The sequence below is a fragment of the Onychostruthus taczanowskii genome, unplaced genomic scaffold (assembly GCF_017590055.1).
Source record: "Onychostruthus taczanowskii isolate IOZ18803 unplaced genomic scaffold, ASM1759005v1 scaffold133, whole genome shotgun sequence".
Taxonomy (NCBI): domain Eukaryota; kingdom Metazoa; phylum Chordata; class Aves; order Passeriformes; family Passeridae; genus Onychostruthus; species Onychostruthus taczanowskii.
Window position 1 is genome coordinate 477,904 of NW_024498496.1, and position 24,029 is coordinate 501,932.

The 24,029-nt window shown below is 36.7% G+C and overlaps 1 protein-coding gene across 2 annotated transcripts; it reads left to right on the forward strand.

The window, feature by feature from the left end:
* The first annotated feature begins 215 nt into the window (after window positions 1-215).
* On the forward strand, window positions 216-21,392 carry LOC121332006. Of its 2 annotated transcripts, none has more exons than XM_041396956.1 (7): window positions 216-314; window positions 3,241-3,411; window positions 5,293-5,415; window positions 7,419-7,466; window positions 9,817-9,905; window positions 11,442-11,534; window positions 18,744-21,392. In XM_041396956.1, the coding sequence occupies exons 2-7, from the start codon at window positions 3,300-3,302 to the stop codon at window positions 18,930-18,932; spliced, it is 654 nt and encodes a 217-aa protein (XP_041252890.1). In that variant the 5' UTR covers window positions 216-314; window positions 3,241-3,299; the 3' UTR covers window positions 18,933-21,392. The 2 variants fall into 2 exon arrangements, with proteins under 2 accessions (XP_041252890.1, XP_041252891.1); XM_041396957.1 differs by having other exon boundaries at window positions 5,350-5,415.
* The last annotated feature ends 2,637 nt before the right edge of the window (window positions 21,393-24,029 follow it).

Below are 24,029 nucleotides of genomic sequence, written 5' to 3' on the forward strand. Positions count from 1 at the left end.
TAGTGGCTAAAAATTTGCATACAGCTCTAGCCAGAAAAGCTTATAGTGGCATCATAGAGAAAGAGGCATTTAAAAGTTTGCTGCTACAATTTCCAACCCTCTTGTAATTCCAGGAACAGTTAGAACCATTGGAATGTTGATATAAATGAGAGTGTGTAGAGATCTAGAAGATTAGATCCACGTCAGACTTTTGTTTTATTCAGAGGTTTGGCTTCCTGCCCTCTGTTCAGGCAATAAATTGGCTGTAACAGAGCTGCTTCTAGCATTCTGTTCAGTAGAAGTATCCCAGCAGAGACAAAAACACACAAAATAAGGTAAGCAAGAATGGCAGATTACAGCAGGATTAAATAATTTAAGATTATGTTATCAGACTGTTTTTTGAAATTTTATGAGTGATTTTTTTAAGTTGACCGTAAAGTTTTCTTAAGAAATCTCTTTCTTCATCTAGTTTATGTTAATTTTTTGTATTCCTGTGTCTAGTTTAGATGATAGATTTTGTAAAGTGTTATTTGAAAGAGACTGTAACCTCATTTTTTTATTAGCTATAAGATGTCAAAAATTCTTTTTAATCCACTGTTAAATTGGAATAAACCTGGAGGAATTACTACCTCTACTAGCAGGCCTGACAGCTGTGACCCAATACACTCAACTAAAACAGTTCTGACCCTGTAAGGATCTTAGACATATCATGATTGGAATTTGTCAACATGGTATGAGATAATATTTGGAACACCATATGGATGATCTCCAAAATTCTAAATGTTGTTTTTATGTACTGAATTTGATTTAATTTAATTTTATGATCACACGTATCTTGAGGTAAATGAAAGAGAGAACAAACAAGATCCCAACAGGAGCAAGAGAAGCTATATAACAGGTTTTCTTTGCTGTCTTCATATCAATGAATTAATATAATCCATGTAGTATTAAAAGAAATCAAATTTCCTCTGCTTTTAGTATGATCTTGTTGTCATTGACCACACACATACTCATTAGTTTATTAGGAGTAGTTAGACTGCTGCTAGTTTCAGTTGTTTAAAGAACTTTAATTCCCTTGTACTTAGTTTGGATGCAAAATGAAACTAATCAGATCCAAGTTATGAAAACAGTGGTTGACATGTCTGCAGCCAAGAACAATATCCAAATCTTCTTAGTCCACTTCAATGTATACCTTACAGAAGAGAGAAAAGAACTGAAGAAATAGGTATGAAAGATATTAGGAAGCTATACACGGCATAAAAGACTATGACAAAGAATGAAAAATGGGGGCATAGGTGACATATGAGAACATGTAATGACAGGAAAGGTTTCTTGAAATGGGAGTATTTGTATGTCAGTCAGTATTAAGGAATATATGGCAATTCAAGGTGTGAAAGCTTGTTTTATTTATTGTAGGGAGTTTTAATTGTTCTGGAGAACAGCTAATTGGCTTCTGAGGAGCCAACAGAGGTGAAGTTCTACCACAACCTTTCTTATTTTCTACTTGTTTAAACAAGAAAGTAATTAAAATTTAGTACAGTCCTTCATAACATCAAGGTTACCTGTCCATAACTCATCATAGAAAGTTTCTTCAGAATTTATCCACTTCCTAAACATGTTTCTGAAAATGTATTTGGACTGGTCTGCCCTCTTCAGGAATTCTTCAGTCCTGACTTGTGAACATTCTCCTTTTTTTCTTACCGTTGTTAGTATTGCAGGTGCAAGACTCAACATAGATCAAAACCAGGAACTGGGATCTTCAGAAATTCTGATCAAGAGCTGTCAAACTAGAATTACACTTGTTTTTAGTAGCAAACTTGAGTAAGTGATTGTGTGGTTTTGGTCTCACAGACCCAGCAAAGTCCAAAAGCTTTGTTAATGAATGCCTAGAGACTTAGGTTCCTCCAGATCCACAAGGTGGCATTACTGTCCGCACACACCATAGAGCTCGATTCACGTGGAAGTTTCCAGAGACCAGTTTCCTAGTGAAAAAACACAAAGAATGTTTTCTTTCGTTAAGAATTCTCAGTGATAAAGCAGTCTCAGCCAAGATGAGGAAGACCCAGCCATTTCGTTCTACCTCTGACTGCAAGTTATAAGACTGAATGTTGTTATAACTAGAGTTGAAGAAAGTGAATAAGAGCCTTAGTTTTCCCTTTTAGTCTGGTAATAAGAGAACTGCCAGACAGAAGTTTTTAATTTCATGTAAAAATTTAATACGAAGCTTTGTGTCAGGGAAGTGAGCCAAACCAGAAAGCAGAACTGCCCTACTCTTTCTTGGGTGAATTTACAAACCATTACACTTGGGTCAGAGCCATAATCTTTCTGGTCTGACAGATATTTAATTATTCTGTGCAAAGCTGCATGGGCTAAAATTGTATCCATCTTCACTTGTTTCATTCACCAGGATACCAGACAGAATTAAAACTCATTGTTTTCTTTGGTCTGCACTTGCCATAAACACTTGTCATAATCACTTGTCATAAACAGGTGACTCCAGGAGAGCATGTAGACTTCGGAATTTCAGCTTCCCTTTCTTTAAACAAAAGTGATGTCCTTAGCTTTCCTGAAATGCAGTGGTTTAACTTGCTACTTTGGCATGCCTTAGTAGCTGCCTGGGTGGTTTCACCATCAAAGTAGTTCACATTCTTAGACATCAACCTCTCCTTCAGGTATCTAATCTGATATTCCTTAATAATTATAACATATTCCTCAAGTTTCCAAATTCAAGTCCTCATTTCTAAGGCAAGATTTCCTGAACCTTGGTTTAAGACTGCAATATACTTATGTGTACCTCTGAGAGTCAGATTATGCTGTTTTGAACTTAGCCTCATTTTCAATCACTTATGAATACAATTTTTTTTTCTTTGACAATTATCTTAGACTGTATCCACAAAATGAATGTGATTCTCCGATTCAGTTAGCAAAATGGAACTAGCTTCCTATGATTGACAAACAAAAACTGAAGCCACAAGCACTGCTTACATATTATCCAAGGGGAAGTCTTTCAAAATATATTTGTTCAACACAACTGTGTTATCCAAACGTGTCGGTGTGTGTCTTAGTGGAAGTTTAGGTAGTTAACTGATTTACCATCACTGGAAATGCAGCTTTTTTGCTTTGCAAGACAAAGGCTTGCAAGCAGTCAAACATTTTTTGTTTATCTACTTCTATTAACTGTCATTTATCAAAATTATATTTGAAAACTTGCTTCTCAATGGAAACACAAAGTCTTGTGACAAATTCTAACTCCTACTTTAGGACTCAAAAAGGAACTCAAGTGAGATCATTGTCAAAAGTATTTCTTCAGTGGCTCCACAATGCTGCTCCGCTCAGGCCGCAGAAAGCCATATAAAATGCCTCTCCGTAGAAAGCAGCCTGTGAAGAAGGAATTTCCACTTAGAAATATGAGAACAGCTTCTGGAAAGTCAGGTAACTTTTACCTGAGTGACAGATATGTTTGTAATCCTGAAAAGAATATTCCAGTCCAAGGCAAAATCCAACAAAATTAACCATGTGGAACAGCTTTTCTATAATGCTGTCAAATTTAAAATACTTGGTGAAAAATAGACCCCAAAAGCTACCTTTAGAATAACCAGAACAGAAATACTTTTAAAAATACTGACATTACATTTTTCACCCCACCCTGGTCAGACCAGTAATTCCTGATGTACAAATGTACCTGCCTGGAAAAGGGTGAATGATAAGCTGACCTGCCAACGATTCTAGTCTGGGCACTGTACTAGTTCTTGTAATTCTAGTTATAAGTAGAATTCTTACACTATAACTACTTCAATATAAAATTTTTAAAAGGTTTGCTGTATTGATTATTGTAGTTGTTCTGTTGCTTTTTAGAACAACCCATCTTTTTTTCTGGAAGCCTGATTGCCAGCTGCCTTTGGAGAGAAAACCTTTGTCCAACTATAAATCAGCTATGCATGCAATCAAAGGTCCAACACAGAACCTGCCACTTCTGGAGTGTGTGGTTCCAGCTGTCAGGATGTGCATCATCCTACTCTTTCTGCAGAGTTTCTGCTCAGCCTAAACAGGGTGGAAAGAAAGCTTCTTGGAAACAATGCAATTTTTTCAAAATATCTGCCTAAATACAAATGTTTCAGAGGAGGTATCTCATCATAAAATAAGTAAAGAAGTTTTTGGTGAAGTCAAACATTCCTCAAACATTATGCTACTGCTGACGCATTCTGTGTATCCTGGTGTTTCATTTGCCTAATTATTCTGGCAAATACAGGTTTTTTTATCTCACAATATACCCTGGAGGTGTTTGTCATCTCCGAAACGCTTAACTGCATTTCAAAGTATCAAATCTCTTCCAGTAAAATAATGTGCAGCTGAACATAATCAAAATTGTGACTTGTAGTGTTATTCTGTGGGTGTCTGATATCCAAGTGTCTGGACATACATCCTTCCAACATCCAGAACAACACAGTTGTGTTTAGGAATGAAAGGGAAAAATTTATCTCTTGGAAGATTTTAGCTTGAAGGGCCTGGGTGTGTTGGTTTGTTTTTTGGTTTCTTTTTCAGGATGAGTTGTCCAATTCCCAAACTAAATGCTGCTATTTTAGCTAGCCATAAGCACTCTAACCTAAAAGTCTTATTTATACCAGATTCAATATTCAAAATGCAAAGCTGGGAAACAGACAAGTACTTACCTACTCAACTGGTCTATAAACAGTATGCTGCAGAGAAACATGCCCTACTTGATCTCTTCTTTTCTTCAGAAAGAAACTTACAACTTTATTTTTCACATCTCTCCACTCAAAGATTTCTGTGAACAGCCTTGCTTTGGCTCAGGCTTCCCACAGAACTCCATTGGCTACGCTAAGTCTACTCATTCACCAGCCAACTGCAAATGTGGACCTACTCACCCACTTTCAAATTCATCCTGTCCCCATTAATCTTTATTCTCTTTCAACATACCTGTCTGCATGCTGTTCACCATCCCTCTTTCTTACACTATTCCTCAGGCTGTTGACTTGAAAGCTATTTTGTCAAACTCAAGCTTTCCTATGTTATTTCTCTAAAAGGTTGAGATACATATTTTCTGGTCACTGACATAACCTTCTAAGCAAAGAAATGTTTATTTATCCTTCTTCACACCAATACCAAGCCCTCAAAAAACGCTGCTTAAGCCCACTGGATAATTTCTAGTATATGTTGGCTATACTGCTCATAGTTCAAATATACATAGATTATCAAGTAAAGATTGTTAAAAAATGCACTTGATCTTTTTCTAATGGAATGTTGTAATTTCTCAGTTGATAATAAAATTAATTATAACTCACTTTTTATTAGCGTTTAGCCTGAGAAAAACATTGAAATGTTATATACTAACTGAAGATTCAAAAACAGTGCATTTTGATATAGATGAAGATGGTCATCATGAAATATCTACCAAGGATTCACAATCCCATGAAGGTAATGTTCCTGACATACCAAAACTCATCAACTCCATGTATAGTACTCAGGAAATTTTCAAATGTACTATTATGTGTCATGTGTCCCTGAGTCCCTCTCTCCAAGAAAGACATTGAGGGGCTGGAGAATGTCCAGAGAAGGAAAATGGAGCTGGGGAAGGGTTTGGAGCGCCAGACCTGTGAGGAGCAGGGGAGGGAGCTGGGGGTGTTTAGCCTGGAGGAAAAAAGGCTCAGGAGAAGCCTTATCCCTACAGCTGCCAAACAGGAGGGAGTATCCAGGTGTGGGTCGGTCCCTTCTCGCAGGTAACAAGAGGCTGGATGAGGGGAAATGGCCTCTGGTTATGCCAGGGGAAATTTAGATTAAACAATAGGAAAAATGTCTCTGTTGCAAGCGCTGCCAAGCTTTGGAAGAGGGCACCCAGGGAAGTGTTTTTGTCTCCACCCCTGTAGGGATTTAGGTGTTTGGGTGCCGTGAATAGGAACATGGTGTGCTTGGCAGTGTCAGATTATGGTTGTACTCAATGATCATAAAGGTCTTTTCCAATCTAAAGATGTTGTGATCCTGTTCTCTGTAGACATAAAATATATTGGATCTGTAGGAATATGGATAATGACACAAGAAAACTTTTATCCTGGTTTGCAGTAGGCATGTTATATATTTAAATGAAAAGATTATATTGTTCATGCTCATTTGACTTAGTGGGAAGTCTAGACATTTAGCTCAAAAGGGAGACAAAGGAAAGACAACACTCAAGAACAAATGCAAAATGCAAGAACAAAGGCAAAATGGAGACTAGGGTACACTTTGGAATTTAGGATTTTGGATTGGGGTTATTTTGTTTTTAATTGAACTCTTTTGTCTCAAATGTGGCTTCAATATTTGACACCTAAGATACTATCATAACTATCATCATGCAAAGACTTGTTAGAGGACATAATTTCAATAGAGAAAAGTTAAATAGTATCAAATGCAATTATTCGAGAATGATGCAATTATTCTAGAATGGTACCATTTCCAGATATGTGAAAGTAGGAAAAAAAATGCAATAAAATATGTCTTTAACCAAAATAGAGGAAAAATTTCAGATCTTTAAGCTAGCTATTGAATTACTAAAACTTTCATTCAATTAAATTGAGAATAACGACAGATACACTGACAGGGTACTTAAGTGTCTTTCATATATTTTTCAGTATCTTTTCCTTGACAACTCCATCAAATTTTGGAGTCACTTAGACAATCATTATTGTTAATCTATGAACAGAACCAAAACCTGTGTAGGTGTACAATGGAAGCAGTTTGTGAACAGATACAGAGTGTGACAAGCCTGATGTAGAAGATACTAATATTCCAAGAACACAAAAACAAAACCAAACCAAACCAAAACAAAAAAACCCCAAAACAACAAAAAAATGAAATGCTGTGTAATATTATTTTGCACATAGGCACCAAATACATATATTCATGATGCAGTTAAGACAACATAATAGTAACAAGTTGTAATGAGGATGTTTGGGACATTTTTACCAGAAGTGGGTGGTGTTTTCCCTGGCTCACTGGCTGTGTGATTCAGGCTGATGTGAGAAAAGCCAGAAACAATCTGCTATTGTTACCTGTTGCCTTCCAACCCAAACATTTCATATTAAGGTACCCACTTTCACTGCCAAAGCACTTCAGGCCCCTCTTTAATAGCACACTAGGCTTTACAGCTGGTCACCAACCTCTTGTTTCTTAGGTGCAATCTCTGTTGCAAAAGATAATTAAGAAATCAATACACTTTTTAGGCTCGGTGTTCAGACTTCAGTGTACCTGTTCACGAGTCTAACTGTACAGCCTTACAGGGTTAAATGGATTCAGAGACCCTCAAGAAAAGAAATCTGATATCTATTACATGCTTCTTCTCAGATTATGTTTCAAAACAATTCATGAAACTGTTTGTATTATTTTTAAATCTGAGAAATGTAGCTCTCTAATTCCACATATTTGTTAAATACCTTCTATTTTAGATATTGCGTGGTTAAGCGTGTTCACAAGGAAGGAAGCAGCAGTTACTGGTAAGTCTCTTGTGGGAAAAAAAGGTATCATCTCTTTGTTTGGGTCTGGTTTTGAAGATACATTTGAGTGTAGGAAAAGAAGGTAGTAGTGTTTTACACATAGACTTGCCATTAGAAGTAACATATTGTATCAGATTTTTCACTTAGCTCAGGTTATTGGACAGGTCTAAAAATAAAAAAGCTTTCTGTGTTCCATAAGAAGAAATCTTCAAAGTTACAAAATTTGTAAATTAGGAGTAGTGGTTGGGACTGAAACAAATGTATGTAAGGGAATGTATTGTATGCAAACTGAAACATACAATTTTCTTGTAGAAAAGTCTGGGTGCTCCATTGTTGGTGTAGGAGTCCTAAAGTGAAGATCTGTTTTAGCAGGAGAGGAAAACCAAATAGAAATTAATATGAAGAAAGAGGAGGTGTGCTTTCAGAACTTTCATATTGTGCAGTTACAAAATTATTGAGAAAATCAAAGATATATTAGTTTAGGTATTACAGTGGAAGAAAAATGCACTCTAATTCCAATCATCAAGAGCTCCTGTAACCAATAAGAACAAATCTGGTTCAGTACTGCACCTTGAAGAAGGGACAAATGAGGATTTCTAAGGAACAATATAAAAATACTGATATCGTCCCAAATCCCAAAGCTTTACATTTTAGGGATATCCCTAAGCAAGAAGGTTTTGTAATAATTTAATTTCAAGGCATTTTCTTTGCATGGATTTTTAAATTGCCCTTTAGACTTTAGGTAAGGTTTTAGTGACCATAGAGACAAGGTAATTAATACAAAAGCCATCAGAGAGTGGAAGTATAATTGATATATAATCACAGAAAGGTTCCTTATTTTCCTTGTCATTCTCTGGCTGCTTGATGGACCACTTGTCACATCTTTTAGAGGTGATAGAGAAAGCTGGGCTCCTTTGGACTTACTCAGAAAAAACAACGTATAACCTAGTCACAATAAACTCTAGATGTAGAAAGACAAGGATAGTTAGGAAATAAGTCATGTTGATGGATGTCCCTGGTCAACTGGATGGATTCCTGCATACCTCTTTTGTTGTCAATCTTACCTTCAAGAGAGAGCACTCTTGACTTGGATAAGAAACCTCTCTTGCCTGTTGGTGTGTCTCTTAAATGCTACAACTGAAATTGGACAATTGCAGCTGAGGCAACTTAAGGTGATGTCACAAAAACTAATAAAAATTTACAGAATTGTAGACCTGCTATAGTAGCCTACTATGTTTATCTAAATATTCATTTTAACTGAATAAAGTATAGTCAGTTTGAGTTTTTCTCAGTTTTTAACAGGGATTTTTAGACTCTTTTCATGCTATAGCTGTCTCAGAAAAATTCCTTCAGAAGAATAATACAAAAGCATTACAGTTAAGAAAAGTTAAGGCAGCTAAAATCAGGACCAAAAGCAGGTAAAATTAGTCAAGTGAGATGAATATGTTCTGCTAATTCTGAATATTCTTCAAAGGCTAAAACAATGCCTTTGGTAATACATAAAAAACCTCCAAACTCTGTAATTGCAAATGGTGATGCATAATAATCTAATGTCTTTTAAATTTGTATTCAGCTGCTGCAGCTAAAAATATAGATCAAATGCCACTTTCTTTTGTATTTTTTGCCTTAAATGGAACACTTGTCATACTTCTAAAAGCACAAGTGGTGTTTTTTGAAGTAAGTTTGCAAGTCAGTCAGATAAGTATAGCATCACTGAGCAGTCATTATATGTAATGGGTTTTTTTAAGGTAATGCTCTTGTGTGCTGTATCAGTTGGCAAAGGGTACTTCAATTTATTTACTTTTTGCTGATGTCAGAAGGTAACAATGAACATTGTCAGTTTAGCAGGCTGAAGAATGTCCCATATTATTGATATCATCTTACTTCCTGCAGCTGAAAAAACAGTATTAGCTCAAAAATGGAATTAATCCAATGCATCCACAATTATAATAGTAGAAAGATTTTTACCTAGAAACATGCAGAAAGTAGAAGGGAAAAAATGCTACATTTTCCATATTGACGTACACATTAAACAGGTTTATTACACATATGAGTTATCTACCACTACATAGGCCTTTGTAGTTCACATGACATGTAGTAATGAATAACTGATATTTCATACATTGAGCATAAAAGTAGAGAAATAAACTATATATATAGCAAATTTAAAGTCTCACAAAGTCACAGGCTTTAAATACTTTAGACATGAGAAAGGTACCAAGAGTGATTGTATTTATTTCTATTCCCATGCCTATAAACGATGTTTTCTCTTTGTAGAGAATATTCAGCTCTTCTTTATTTTATAAAGTGATACTCATATTATTACAATATTCTCCTTTGTGTAAAACAGATTCTAAAAATTTGGTGAGCCTCACACAGAGATCAAAGCTTAATGAATTTGTCCTGTTGTGCAAGGGTAAGAAGCATCTCTCTCTGAAGGTAAGGAATTTTTATTTTATTTATCATGTTTATTTTCTTTATCATGTGTGGGTGCTCTGTCTTAGTATAAGACAATTTCCCCCACAGAACTTTTCAAATTCATTTTTCTTACCACCTTCCATATTTCATAACTTCTCAGTATGTCCCTTTATTCTTTTTTTGGGAAATAGTCAGAGAAGATTATTGTAAAAGCTTTTGGGTTGGGTAGTTGACTGCTGCCACTAGAAGATAGTCAGGGATGCTGGGGTCAAGTCTCTGTGGAGGAAGAGTGATCTTCTTAGCCAGAAAACATGCAGGAAAATAAGAGGGGAGTAAAATCTAGAAATCTTGCCTTGGAAAAATATGAGTTTAAGATGGAAATTATTTTATGCCAATGAACACGCATCACAGGACAAGGAATGTGGTGAAGAGAAAACACAGCTGAACACCCAGTTTCAAACATTTGCCATCTGGTGTCTAGGCACTCCCATTTTCTTCAGTCTTGTGAAGGTTTGTTTCTGATAGGAAGGAAAGGCAAGGCTAGTCTTCCCAGAGAAGGATTATAACCATTGCTAAAATCTGTCTGAGGAAGAATGCCGTGTTGCAATTTACTGTCTAAAGCAGAGCAAAGGTCCAAGAAGTTCTGTTTAGACAGGTATGTTGAGATAAAGAACAACCCTTCGCCTAATGTCAGTCATGCATGATGATGTAAAACACCAAATGCTTCCTCAAAAAGTCTTGGATGTTTTTCATTTGTTTTTAACTCACAAATGACTCTCCATAAAATCTATTTCCCGAATTCTTCTAGGGAAATGTATATTGTAAAATATATAAATTATATTTTTATCCTGTTACTCACAGAAAGGGATTTTCCTTTCTGTCCCTGAAACAGCAACTATTTTTAAAGGATTTTTCTGGTTCAGAGGTTGCCTTCTCATAAATCAATTGTTTGAAGGGTGTTCCACAGAATCAAGGGAAGAACAGAGTGTTGAGCCTTAATGGATTTTACTTTTTAATGAACTATTTTAAAATTCCAGGTCATATCAGATTATGTTTCTTGACATAACTGAAGATTAAGTAAGACATACTCGGTGTCTACCAAATACATAAAAACCTTGGAAAGTTGACAAACCTTTATTTTTCCAGCACAATACAAATAATTTCCTTAGTCTCAACAGGGATTCTGGTATGGAACAGGACAAGATTTCTTATCTGGAAAACGTTTTGGTGTCCTGGTAAATTATGGCTCAATCAGGGCTGCATTTCTAAATAGGACCTGGGCACTGACCAGTCTGACAGACTGTCTTGAGTATTTGCTTTCAACTCAATTCATTTTGCATTGCAAATGGTGAAGGGGGAATATATTAATGGAATTTTTTCAATAATTTATCAATTTATTAATTTGGGATTACTTGAATGTAATAATCAAAGATCTTCCCAAAAAATATAATTTTCTTTAGAATTAATGACACATTTGATGGGTTTGAAAAAAAAATATGATGAAGAAATTACCAAATTAAATTACAAAATTAACAAATCTGTGTGTTGTAAACACAGGTCTTAAAAGCATCCTGTTCAGAGCCAGATGGTCCTTTAGTGGAGAGATGTAATATGAAAACTTGCAGCCATGAAGATCCTGACTTTAAACAGGTATACAATCATGATCAAACAAATAAAAACCTGTGTGTGAAACTGTGTATGCAAATATAGACGTGTAAAAAGGGCAGCTAAATTAATCCTGTTACTTATTAAGTGACAAACTGCTTACTTTTCTCTCAGCTGATTTTTTGGTTTTTTTCTCAGAAAAGGGAAAATACAAAATTTTCCCTTGACTTGTATTTATGACTATATCCTTCAAACTCCAGGCAAAATATCTGACTTTCAATTAAAACATGAAAGGCAGATATGTTTCCTATATTACTATGCTTATACAAAATGGAGGGAGACATCAAGTAGATTTTATCTGGTACAAATTCTTTGGCAAGATGCCAAAAAAAAAAAAAATCTGGGTGAGTGTATTAGCAGACAGGATCTAGAAGACCTAGAAGGATCAGATTACAAAATTTATGACGTTTTAAGAACTAATGAATCCATTAGTAATAAACTTCTGGGAAGTAATAAAACCCTGTAATTTTCAGGGTTTTTTCAGATGAATCAGAAATTCATCTGATTAATTTCATATCATCAGATGATTATAAATCAGGAATAATGAGTTGTGGACAGAAATACAGATGACTGGGTGGTTTCTTCACATGTTTTTTTTTTTTATAAAAGCTTAGTTTTGTTGACTCTTCTCTAATACGAATGATAAAACATAGTAGGCTCATGAAGGAAATCAGTTGCTCTTTGGGATACCTAAACTTTAGGATAATAGACATTATAATGAGAAAATGCATAACTAAGGAAATATAACTAATAATGGTTTTTGTTAGCATTGTAACCCTGTGGCTTTATTATTCAACTGAAAAGTCAATCTTTCCAATTACAATAGGCAAAATTAGAGCTATCTGGACTCAGGTAGATTCAGAACTCCATAAGAGGAACTCTGAAACCCTGAAAACCTGAAATTCCCAGCCTAAAATTTCTAAAATGCTGACCTTTCTACTAAGTCAGAAAGCCTTGAATTACCAGTTCTGATAAAGTGACATCTATCTGAAATGGTTTTCAAAAGGTATGAGCTACACTACCAATAGTTAGTGAAAAAATCTGCTGCATTCTGGACCTTTAAAATTTAAGTGGGTCCTTCAGTTTAAGTTCTGCTGACTTACTCATTTGCCACTAATATTCTCTGGCTCCCCACAGAAGGAGAAAGCAGCAAAACTTAGGAAATTTTTAATGCAACTTTAGTCCCCCCCTTGCATGCTGTAAATGATCACAGTCATATTGACTTTCGCAAATTTTATTTAATACACTAATACAATTTTTTATTTCATACTTTTTTAAAACATAAAAATACATGCCTTTTCTGTGGAGCTGTTCACAGAGGCTTGGTGTCTTTATGCCAGCAAGTTTTGGGAGACATCTAGAAAGAGCTGTAACAATTGTCTGTAAAGACCTATATATCAATTTGGGTTTTTAAACATAGTTAAAATGAAAACTTCTTTCTGGAAACCCATTCATTACCTAGTAAGACAGATAGTGATTGCTCATCATGGTTTCTAGCTGATACCCTGAAACAGAAGAAAAAAATATCACTCATTTGTACGAGGAGAAATCAGAAGCCTGCGCTTGAACCACATCCAGTTGGGTAAAGAGGCAAAATCATAGGCAACTCTGAATCATGAGATTCTTAGTAAACCATCTAAAATAAGTGTACCGATCAGTAAATAATTCCTAGTATGACAAATAATGCCTGCATTGTCCTTAGGATGAGAAAGTGTGGGAGTAGTGCACTGAGATGGAGAAATACTTCTCATGGACAATGACAAAGCTATGCAGGGATGCAACTTGATATTTAATCTGCTAGCTTTGAACAGTAAATCTTAAAACCAGGCATTTTTTTTTCTATTTGAAGAGTGCCAGTAGAATGAGTAGAAACATGAGAATCTGTAGACCCTATTGTTATACCAGGAAGAGTTGTATATAGTGTTGTAAACATTCATTTCTGTAATCAAGGCTATTGAAACATTGACACATGATTCACAATCAATATTAAGTGAAACATCTTTTATTAAATTTAATTTAAAATATTGATTAGGTTGTCATAACAATAAAATAATTCTTTAAAATTACAGCAAGTAATATTTTGCAATAACATCTGATTCTGATTGGGGATTAAGTGAGAAAAGCAACACAGGTGGCAACCAATATTTATTGCAGTGCTGTTGTGGTAGGAATGGCAAACTGCACTGTAGACACAGCTATGGCTTCACACAGTTCACACAGTGGCAGCATCCCAGCCAGAGCAGTAGTGGAGAAGCCAGCCCTATCAGCTCACTCAGGGGCATTTACTTATAACCATGATTATTCTAACTCTGTAATGAGCATGCTTATGTAAGACCATGCTTGTCATAATTAATAATATCATAGAAAAAGAAAGCAGTTAACTACACAACAGAATGATCTCAGAGCTACAGAACAGTATTTCACTTTAGATTCTCCACTTAAAAGGTTTTCCCAGCTCCCCCACCCATTCCTCATAATTCTCCCAGTAGGTAAGCCAGCTCCCATTTTGCCATTTGCATTAAATATGTGTAAATTTTTTGCTATTTCTCTTTTTTACTCTTCCAGAAATGCAGAAATTAGTGAGGAAAAAATGGTTATCAAAGAAGTGCACATCTTCTTCAGTACACATCTCTAGTATCTCATTTTAGTGTAACTTCTGTTCTGGTTCAACAATAATATTTTATGTATTCTTCCCCATTACTACCCTCAGACTTTTGATGATGCATTCATTACCCTCTCAGCTTTTCTGAAGTATTACTAGCACTCAATTTTCCCTCCATTTCAAATCTTCATGAATTAACATATTTGCTTAAAAGAATACTAAAGGATAGGATTCAACAATTTCAATTGCTGGATCAGGCTGCTTGTCTTCAGGTTGTTGTTCTTTGCTGGATAATGCAAGGTTATTAGATCATTGTATCTGGACAGCATTTCCTAAAGTTTTGACTGGAATATCCCAGAATGGGTGGACTGGGACCTAAAAGACAGCAGCTGTGGAAGTTCTATTAAGAGCTGTAACAGTTTTTATTCCACAGTTCCTCTCTGTTTTACTGAGTAGTTTGATAAAGACAAGTAAGAAAATAAGAGATTATACCAGAGGCTATGCAGTCATGAAAGTCTTTATCAAGAGACTTACTATTTACTCCAGTTAAGTAGGCCAAAATAATCTCCAAACATTAAATCTGGCAAGGCCCACCAAGATACCTTGGTTCTGAAGTTTTGACCTTGTAAGTACTGACAATGCCATGTTTACTGTGCTTGGCAGCAGGCTGACAGAGCACAGTCCTTTTTGGCACCCAGCATGCAGCTTGAGATTTCTGGGATTTTTGCTCCAAAAGTTGATTCATCTATTGAAAAGCCAAGGAGTGATCAGCAAGCCTTACTCACCCTTCAGTAGTCACATTATGGCCAGTGTAGAAGTCTGATGGAAGTTGAAAGTGGACTGTTCTGGGCTCAGCAAAGTCATGCCACCATTGGGCTGCTGTATCAGAGACCCTGCACCTTCACTATGAATGGAATTAAAGGTGGCAGAGTGAATGCTACAGCTGATATTGCCAAAGCATTTTTCTTGATCAATTTGGCAGCAGTGTGCAGGCCAAAGTTTACTTCCAGGAGAGGAATGTCTGGTGCACCTGGAGCTGACTGACCCAGGGCTGGAAGCACAGCCCTACTATTTGTCAGGAAGGATCAGCTGTGGTAAAAAAAATAGACTGAGGTGTGTTGCTCCAGCCAGCATCCAAGTCCCTGCCCCAGATATTCATGCAGACCCACTCCCTGCCAGTGGACAGGGGAGAGAATATGCGAGAAACGACACCTCACTTCTTAAAATTTCAAAAGGTTTGTTGACCCACAACAAGGGCCTGAATAAGGAAAAAGGGACCGCACTGGGTGCCTAGGTGCAGCCAGCCGCACACTGCCCACACCCGCAATAATCCTTATACATGCTACTGACAAGCCAACCCCCTGGTAAGCCAACCCTCTCCACGCTCCTGCATGTGTCACTCTTCCAACCCAGCTCCTCCTTTGTCCCGCCTTTTGGAGTCTGTGCAGCTCTTCTTGCTTCAACTTTCCCAATGGTCAGAGATCAACTTTCAGCATTACAAAACTTATAAGAAAAAACACCAGATCTTAACAGAATTTATTTTAACTTTATAACATACATTTAGCATTCATGAGAGCCAATACCATACTGTGTGTTTATTACAGAATAGCAAAGGCAAAAGGAAGAAAATTTTTGAGTTAAGAAAAAAACCTCAAAAGTAAAACATATGAAGGTCAGAAAAAACCACAAGTCATGCAAAAGCACTTACTCATCTCCTCCCCTGACGAAAGCTGAGCCAGGCTCTGAGCAGTAGTCTTCTCAGAAGCAGACACCTATCCCCTCAACTCCACATTTTCCATCCTCTACACCAGGCTTTATGACTGGCCATGGCATGCAATTGAGGTGGCAGCTCAGTTTTGCTGGTTTGCTTACCATCATTGCAGGACTTATGTCTCTTTGATCATGTGATCTTTGATTCCTTGCTTTATCTGAGGCAAAATGTAGATTGCAGTGTGCCCTACACTCCTTTGCGTAAAGAGTCATGACAACATGAGATGTTCTGTTTCAGCTGGCCTTCAAATCCATTCTTTTTTATCTTCTAGTTTCTTCCTAAGTTAGAGTGCAGCATTTGAGCCTAGCTTGGAATAACGCTCATTGTACCATATTCAATCTGACTTTATATAATTTTGAATCTATTTGTTTTAAAACTTGTATACTACTCTCTCATATCTTTTTCTGTAATTCCCATCACTGACATGTTTTGCTTTAGCCTGTGAAGACAATTTGTAGCATTTTGCCAACATGAGCATATGTGTTCTTTTTCAAATGCATTGTGAATCACCTGTGGGACATGAATAAAGGTGAAATTTTTGTCATTAAGTATAAAACCTAAGCTGTAAATTGGTTCTTCATTAAATGAAATGGAAAGCAAAATATCAGATTGTAACTAAAAATCAGTAGCTTTTTTCTTGGAACTCGCAAATTGTCTTGATTCCTACTGTGGAAACTGTCCTCAGGAGGAACATTATCTGGCAGCAATCTACCACATTCTCAATTTTCTCATCATTCTTCTTTATAGGTCATAATAGAAAATCGTCTCTGCCATGATTTCTTGCAAAACAGTTTGCTCTTTCCAATACCTGCTGGATCTCCCAGCCCTAATGGTGTTCCATTATGCTTTTATTTTGAGTTCTTCTTCCTTCTCCTAGTCAAGTAGTGTCTCTATTCTCCAAATAATTTTCCTCTTACAGATTTCCTCCTAATTTTCCATCATTTAATGCAGGTACAGTAGGTATTTTTAAATTTCTGGATCTCAATCTGCCTTTGTGAGCATGTAAATTTTGCTTTACAAAACCCCTTTGGAATCTCCCTTGCTCTAGCATGAATTTCTGCATTGTACATATGAATCTCTCTCCTTGCTTCTACTGATTTTCTTTCAACAAACATTCTTATTCCTTTTATGTTTGCTTTTTACCATTCTGAGTCCCTAGAAGGTATTTGTTTCCCAAAGAAACAAATGCTATTAAGTAGTAATAGTACTTAATACTACTTAAGTTGAAGAAAATTTTTCTTCAACTTTCTTAATAGTATTTTTTCAAATTTTCTTCAACTTTCTTAATAGTATTTTTTAAAACTTTAATTTTTTTTGATTGAAGCTGCAGGACAGAATGTTGTAGATGCTTCCCATTATAGCTTTGCTGATAACAGAAGGTGTACTCCCCAAGTTTCCTTAAGGTACTCTCGAATAACTGCAGGACATTTTCTTTCCATCTCCTATTGTCATATGGGCTAAAAGGACACATTGCTCCTTCTGTCAAAAGGTGGTTATTGCCAACGCTGTAATCTCCAGCAAGCTGGTACCCTTAAATGCGCGCCTGCTTTTCTTCAAGCGTTCAGTATTACTGCAAAGTAATCTCTGTAAAGTTTCCTTTTAGAAGTTCCCTTAAGCAATGATAATGCACTGGACTAGTCAGAGTTACAGAACTGGGCAGAATATGGGCAGACTTGTAGAACATGGGCAGGACAAGAGTGTTCAACAAGGTCGCTCAAAAGGAAAGTTAAAATAAGTTGATTACAACACGTTCAGTCTTTCCCAAAAGGTACTCTAAATTCCCTGCTCTCTGGCAGGAAGCTGAGTTGGGGGAAACACAAATCTTAATCTTCTATTAATTAATAATATTCCACTATTAGCATCAGGTAACTATTTACACAGTGTTCACAGTTACTCCTTCGCTCAGTGCACTCAGCAGGAGCAGGGGCTCATACCCCCACCCCAGCAGTTCCAGGCGGCTGTGCACAGTCACACCCAGGGGTCCTGGTTTCAGCAGCAGCGTTCACACACACTGCCCTGTGATCTCTGTTTGGATGTGATGTGGATTACACGACCTGTGGTAGGTGCTGGAGGAGTGCTGGAGACCACGGGTAGGTTCAGCAGCCCTGTGGTGCCCCAAGCTTAACAGTTTCTGCAGATTTCAGCACATGCTCTTCCTCTCTCTGACGTGACATTTTTTTGTAACTATTTCTCCACCCCTACTCTGAGGTGCCCAGTCAACCCAAACACACACACACACACACACACAGAGTAGCCCTTTAGACAATAGCTATTGCTCCAGAGATGGATCTTTTAAAAAAGTGCATGGATCTTTTAAAAAAGTGAAACTGGAGATATACAGAAAAGCCACAGGTAATAGAGTTTAAGATGTTTAAGAGTAGTTTCTACTGTAATGTTCTAATTTTACTTCAAAAGAGGCAAGAAAAACTGTAGATTGAAATTTTACTGCTAGTGGCAGTTGGCAGGGTAGGCCTAAGGTGAGAAAATAACCCGATGGAAGATGTAAGTTATCATAAACACACTGAGGAGACTGTGCTGGTGTTTTTGTGAACCATAGGAATGCATCTATTAGTCTGGTATTACTCAGCCCTTTCAGGGACGTGGGTACTGTTTTTATTCATAGTTATCACAGAATCTATCCCAAAATTATTAGTCGTTGCCAAAGGTTTATTTAAAAATTGGTAAATATGGGTCACTGGAGAAAAGTATAACAACCATAAAATATAACAAACCAACAACATACATGAATTTTTGTCACATTTGACATTATAGAATGGCATTAGAAATACAAGGTGTTTTTTTACTTTGTGTATTTTCATAGGTGAGTGAAGATAATAGCTTTTTCATCATGCATTACCAAGGAGATTCAGTGCAGTTCCAATGCTACGAAGACAGAAGTTACTATCTATGTGTGAACGATGACTCACTTGACATTCGCAAGGTGGAAAACAAAGAGCCCAATGAGGACAAAAATTTCTACTTCAGGGTGTCATACTTACAGGAAAAGTAACTTGTCTACCTTTCAGTGGCCTAAGTGCCCATAGAGCTCCTATGAAGATGAGGAAGTTCGAGATCAACTAATTATGTTTTGAGCTAAATTTTTACATTTTCATAATTTCTAAGTCACCTTTATTTTAAAAATAATAATAATTTCTAAAACATCCTTTATTTCTGCACATTCAATAGCAAAAGAGGAAGGCCAAGTTTGAAAAACATACTAACTGATCAGTCTCTAAGACTGATCAGTCTTACCTACCAATTATGTTTTTAAGGAAACAAAATATTCTGGTGCGGGAAAATATATGGGGGATGTTTCAAAGATGGCAACAATAAGGACCATATATGAATATGATCATAAAATGTGCTATTAGTTCTCCATGTGGTAAACATTTTACTTTTTAAAAACTGTTTCTTATAAGCTCACCTGAATGTGACAAGGAAACTTTCAGAAGCTGTTAAATGCATGTGTGCATATTCTGAATGAGTGACTTGGAGAAAGAGTCAGAAAAGGTGTCTTGACTTTATCTGAGAATAAGGGAAGATGCTGGAAGCTAGAAGATGTCTCTGCAGCTGTAGCTCCAAGCCGGTCCATATAGTCCATTATGCAATTTCAGCATCTCTGCAGCATGGCAGCTTTCTAAGGAAATGTACAGAGAGCATCAGATGCACAATGTGCAGGCAGAGGGAGGGAGACACGTTGAGCTGATGTGCCATAACAAATGCCTGCAAACACAGCAGAAACATGTTAGACATGTTGGCTTCCACTTCTGAGTCATAGAGGGAAATACAATCACATGTTCAATTACAAAGCAGAACAACATCAGAAAAACAATAATGTTCAAAATTACTGAATAAAATAAACACTAAGTGTTTATGTGGGATACATTCGAGGAGATATAAGAGTACTTACCTTTGAGCAACAGGGTCTGTCTGTGCCAAATGGAAGATGTTGACACTTGAATGTCCATAGCCCATGCCCTGCAAACCATAACCTATTTGAAATACATGAGAAAACAACCTGAAAATTATCAGGATCAGTAAGTGTTAAAGACCTGGTACATTGCTGTACCAGGAATTCCTCCCTGACTTAGTGGCAATTTTCTGTGATGCAAGTAATTTGAGACTGTATGTGTATAAATGATAGACATGATGCACCTACGCCAAGAGGCTGCTGCTTAGTTGCAACAAAACAGCCTACAAGATAACACACCTGCAAGAATAGCTCTGTGTAAGTATAATAACCAATGCACGTCTGAAATAAGAATCCTAAGATCAGTCAATCACTCCAATGCACATTGCCATAATGCAATTTTCTGTTGTAAACTAAACTCCAAAGTTCTGGGAGACCTTAAAAGATTTCACAGCTTGCTTGTTGTATTCTTCAAATAGTGAAAATCTTTATGTTGGTTATAATGCTCACTGAAGAGAACTTTTAAGTATTTTCTAAATAATACTTACAACCTCTGGACCTGCCAAGAGTTCAATAAACTGCCAAGAGTTATGTGAAGAAAAAAACCCCCAAAACTCTAGATATTAATTTCAGCATTTATTACACTAGAATCAAGTCAAGTTAAACTATTTAAGACGTTGCACAAGAAATAGATTCCGTCATAATAAGTACATCAATTTCACTATCTGATACACTAACACTTCATAGTCATACATTTATTATTAGTAGTGTAATCACCTCACTAAATTACAGAATGTGCTAGATGGCAAGCTGATGAAAAGACGACAAGTCAAGATAAAGTTTGTACAAAGCATATTAATGAAATCATCATTGCTCATATCATCACAAAAGTAACATTTACCTCTGTTAAGTTTGAATCTGTTTTATAGTTAAAATTTAAATTATGGTTATATGTGGAATTTTGTACTTTAACCATGTGCCATCTTAATTTTTTTTTTAACAATTCAAGGGAAAATAAGCCCTTATGGAATACAGCAGTGGGAATTTTGTAAAATTTTGGATTTGATATCTAAGATAAGAATATCATTTGACTTCATTCTCATAAAACACAGTAAAATCAAACAACTTCATAACTCTTAATGTACATAGTAAAGCAAGTTTAAAAATACTCTAACCTAAACCTTGCTGGAGTCTTATTTTGATCATAAAATCCCTTCAAACTGACATTTTCCAGTTCTCACTAATCTAAGTGTCTTGTGAGTGGCAGATAAGTTTTTAATATGTGAGGTGGGGATCATATAGAAATTTTATTTTAAAACAGAAAATGAAAGCCATTTCAGAATGGCTTTCATTTTTAACCTTTTAGACCAATGTAATGTAAGTATTCTTCATATATTACCTATAGTTTTTGACAGTATTTGTGACTTCCTACAATAAAACCTGTGAGAAGAACTACAACAACTGTAAAGCAAGTGACCTTTCTCTGTGTTACATACACTGCTTTCATTATAGGGAAACACAAGAGCTAGAATTTGGAATTAGAAATTGTCATTTTTGTTGCCTCTATTTGGCATTTTCAAGGCTATGTCTGCATAGCCTTGTGATGATGCATCCCCACTTCTGCCAGTTCTGCTCGAGCAATGGCCACCAGTGATGGTCATGGTGCATCTGACTGATAGATGCAATAGTTCAGGGCCATAACTCTTGCTTAGCAGCCAAGGGTCATAATATTCACTAGACACTGAATGTCTCTACAGTCTAAACAAATTATTACAATCAAGTGCAATTGCTATATAAGTACTTCTAAAACTTGTAAGCAATCTAAGTTATGCCATTTCAGTTAAGGATCTTCAGTAACACAACATCTCAGTAGAAGGACTCATTTATACCTCTTCCCTGGTGTTAAATGCTCATCTTGCACTCACAATTTGATGTCAAGTGTTCTTTTTTCTTAGCTAGGATGATGTGGTCAGGGCACTATGACAGTAAATACAATACATGTGTATCTTTTAATTCCCAGCTGATTCAAACAGAAGAATACTCTCCCTTGAGTGTAGCTACTTTTACATATACATTATATGAATTTTGAAGATACATATAAACAGACATTATTTTAGTGTCATTTTGGTTTTGATTCTGCTTATCCATAATTTGTCTAACCAAAGAAATCACAGTTTGTGTGCTTTAAGTGTGACTCCCCATATTCCCTGCTTATACAAACAGACTGCAGAAAAGAAGATTCTCTACAGCCTCTCCCTTCATTGCCTCTGGCCAATTACATGAGCTAACTGTTGCCCAGAAACAAGACACACTGGCTGCTATTGTACAGCTCTGTGAAGTCATCCATCTCTAGCACCATCTTGTGGTCTCCTGTAAACTGCTATCCACATTTCATTACACCATCAAGTTATAAAAAGTTCTCATTTAACTGAAAACAAAAAATATATTTATTTTTTCAAACATCGTTATTAATTATCAGGTTACACAGTGCCTAGATCTCCTGTGTGTGGAATGACTAAAGGCTGCAGATTAGCAGGTCAAGGAAGAAAACTTTTCCCTTCCATTCAGCATTTTCAAGGCTATGTCTGCATGTGATGGTGTGTCTCCACTCCCCCATTTCTTCTCGAGCAATGGCCACCAGTGATGTCTGTGGTGCATCTGACTGATAGATGCAATAGTTCAGGGCCATAACTCTTGCTCAGCAGCCAAGGGCCATAATTCTTGTTCAGCAAGGCAAGGGCTGTTTGAGCACATGCCAACCCCTAGTACAGCTGTAAGTCAACCATCCTCCTCCACAAACAAAGGACAGCCCAGGGCCCCCTGATCTCTCCCATGGGACAGCAGGCTGCAGCCAGGATCTCCCCTTGAGCAGGGGCGCCTCTCAAGGTTACTCCTCAAGGCTGAGAGATTCCTTGTTGTAACTGATCCCTAATAAGTGATCAATAGGATCCTATACTTTGAAATCCTACCTAAGTGATGTAAAGGATTGATTGTACCCATGTCATCATTCAGACATGGACCAAGTCTGGGACTCAGTCTGGATGAAGCTGCATGTGAGCTTCCCTCATGAAAAAAGTTTAGAAAGCAACAGGATCCTTTCCAAACCTCTGAGTCAACAGCAGGATCTCCGATAGTTCTGCCCTTTATGCAGTAAACACTGAAGAGCTCCTTGCCATCACTTTTGATTTAAGAACTCTCACATTCACTATGAAACTTCGGTAAATCACTGGTTTAGACCAAAAAACACATTGCTGCATCTCTGTTACAAGTGCAGCACATCAATCCATCCATGACACAGTACTGTGTTCAGTTTTGGGCTTTCCAACACATACTGGAGCAAGGCTGAGCAGAGGCAAGAGAAAGTAAGGAGGATGGAGCACCTGAGGAGAAAGAGCTAGGACAGCAGTTTTTGTTTACACTGGAGACTAGAAGGAAATTCTTCACCTACCTGCAGGGGGATTGCAGAGAAGATGGAACAAAACTTTCCTTAGAGGTGCATATCCAAAGATGAGTAGGCAGAAGTAACAAGTTATGAATTTTCACTACCTGTAAAGAAAAAGAACAACACAGATGATACAGGAATTGGAGTAGGTTTTGTGATTACAAAGTATTCATCTTCTAAATTTTTCTAGATTCTGTAGACCAGGGCTCTGTGCAACCTCACCTAATGCTGAAGGTAAGTCTCTTTGAACAGGTGGTTTGACAAAATGCCTCCGGCAGCACTTTCTAGCATAAAGTATCTTGTGATCCTATGATTCAAAGGAAGCTTCTGTGTCTTGGAACTCACAGAGCATTTAATCCAAAGAGCAAAAGAATTCAATAGAGCCTACACAAACACACAGATGAACAATATAAAAGAAAAAATTAAATCCTGTTGATTTCATCTCAAGCCACAATGTTTTCAGGATTACATACAGGCTTGAGGCCAAGAGAAAATACATCCAGAGTCAGAAAACATGCCACCACAAGTGAAAGATTGCCTCTTGATCTCCAGAAAAGTCAAATAAAAACACGTAGGCCATTTCAAAGCAGAAAATTGTATAAGGAGAACAAGGGGTCATTTGGAAGATAAAAAATAATTGCAACATGATTAACAGGAATATTTAAAAGTTAGTGTCATTTTAACTGATTGTTTCTTACATAATTCTTGCAATAATTACCTTATTCATTTGAATGATCTCAGTAAGAGCATTTCAC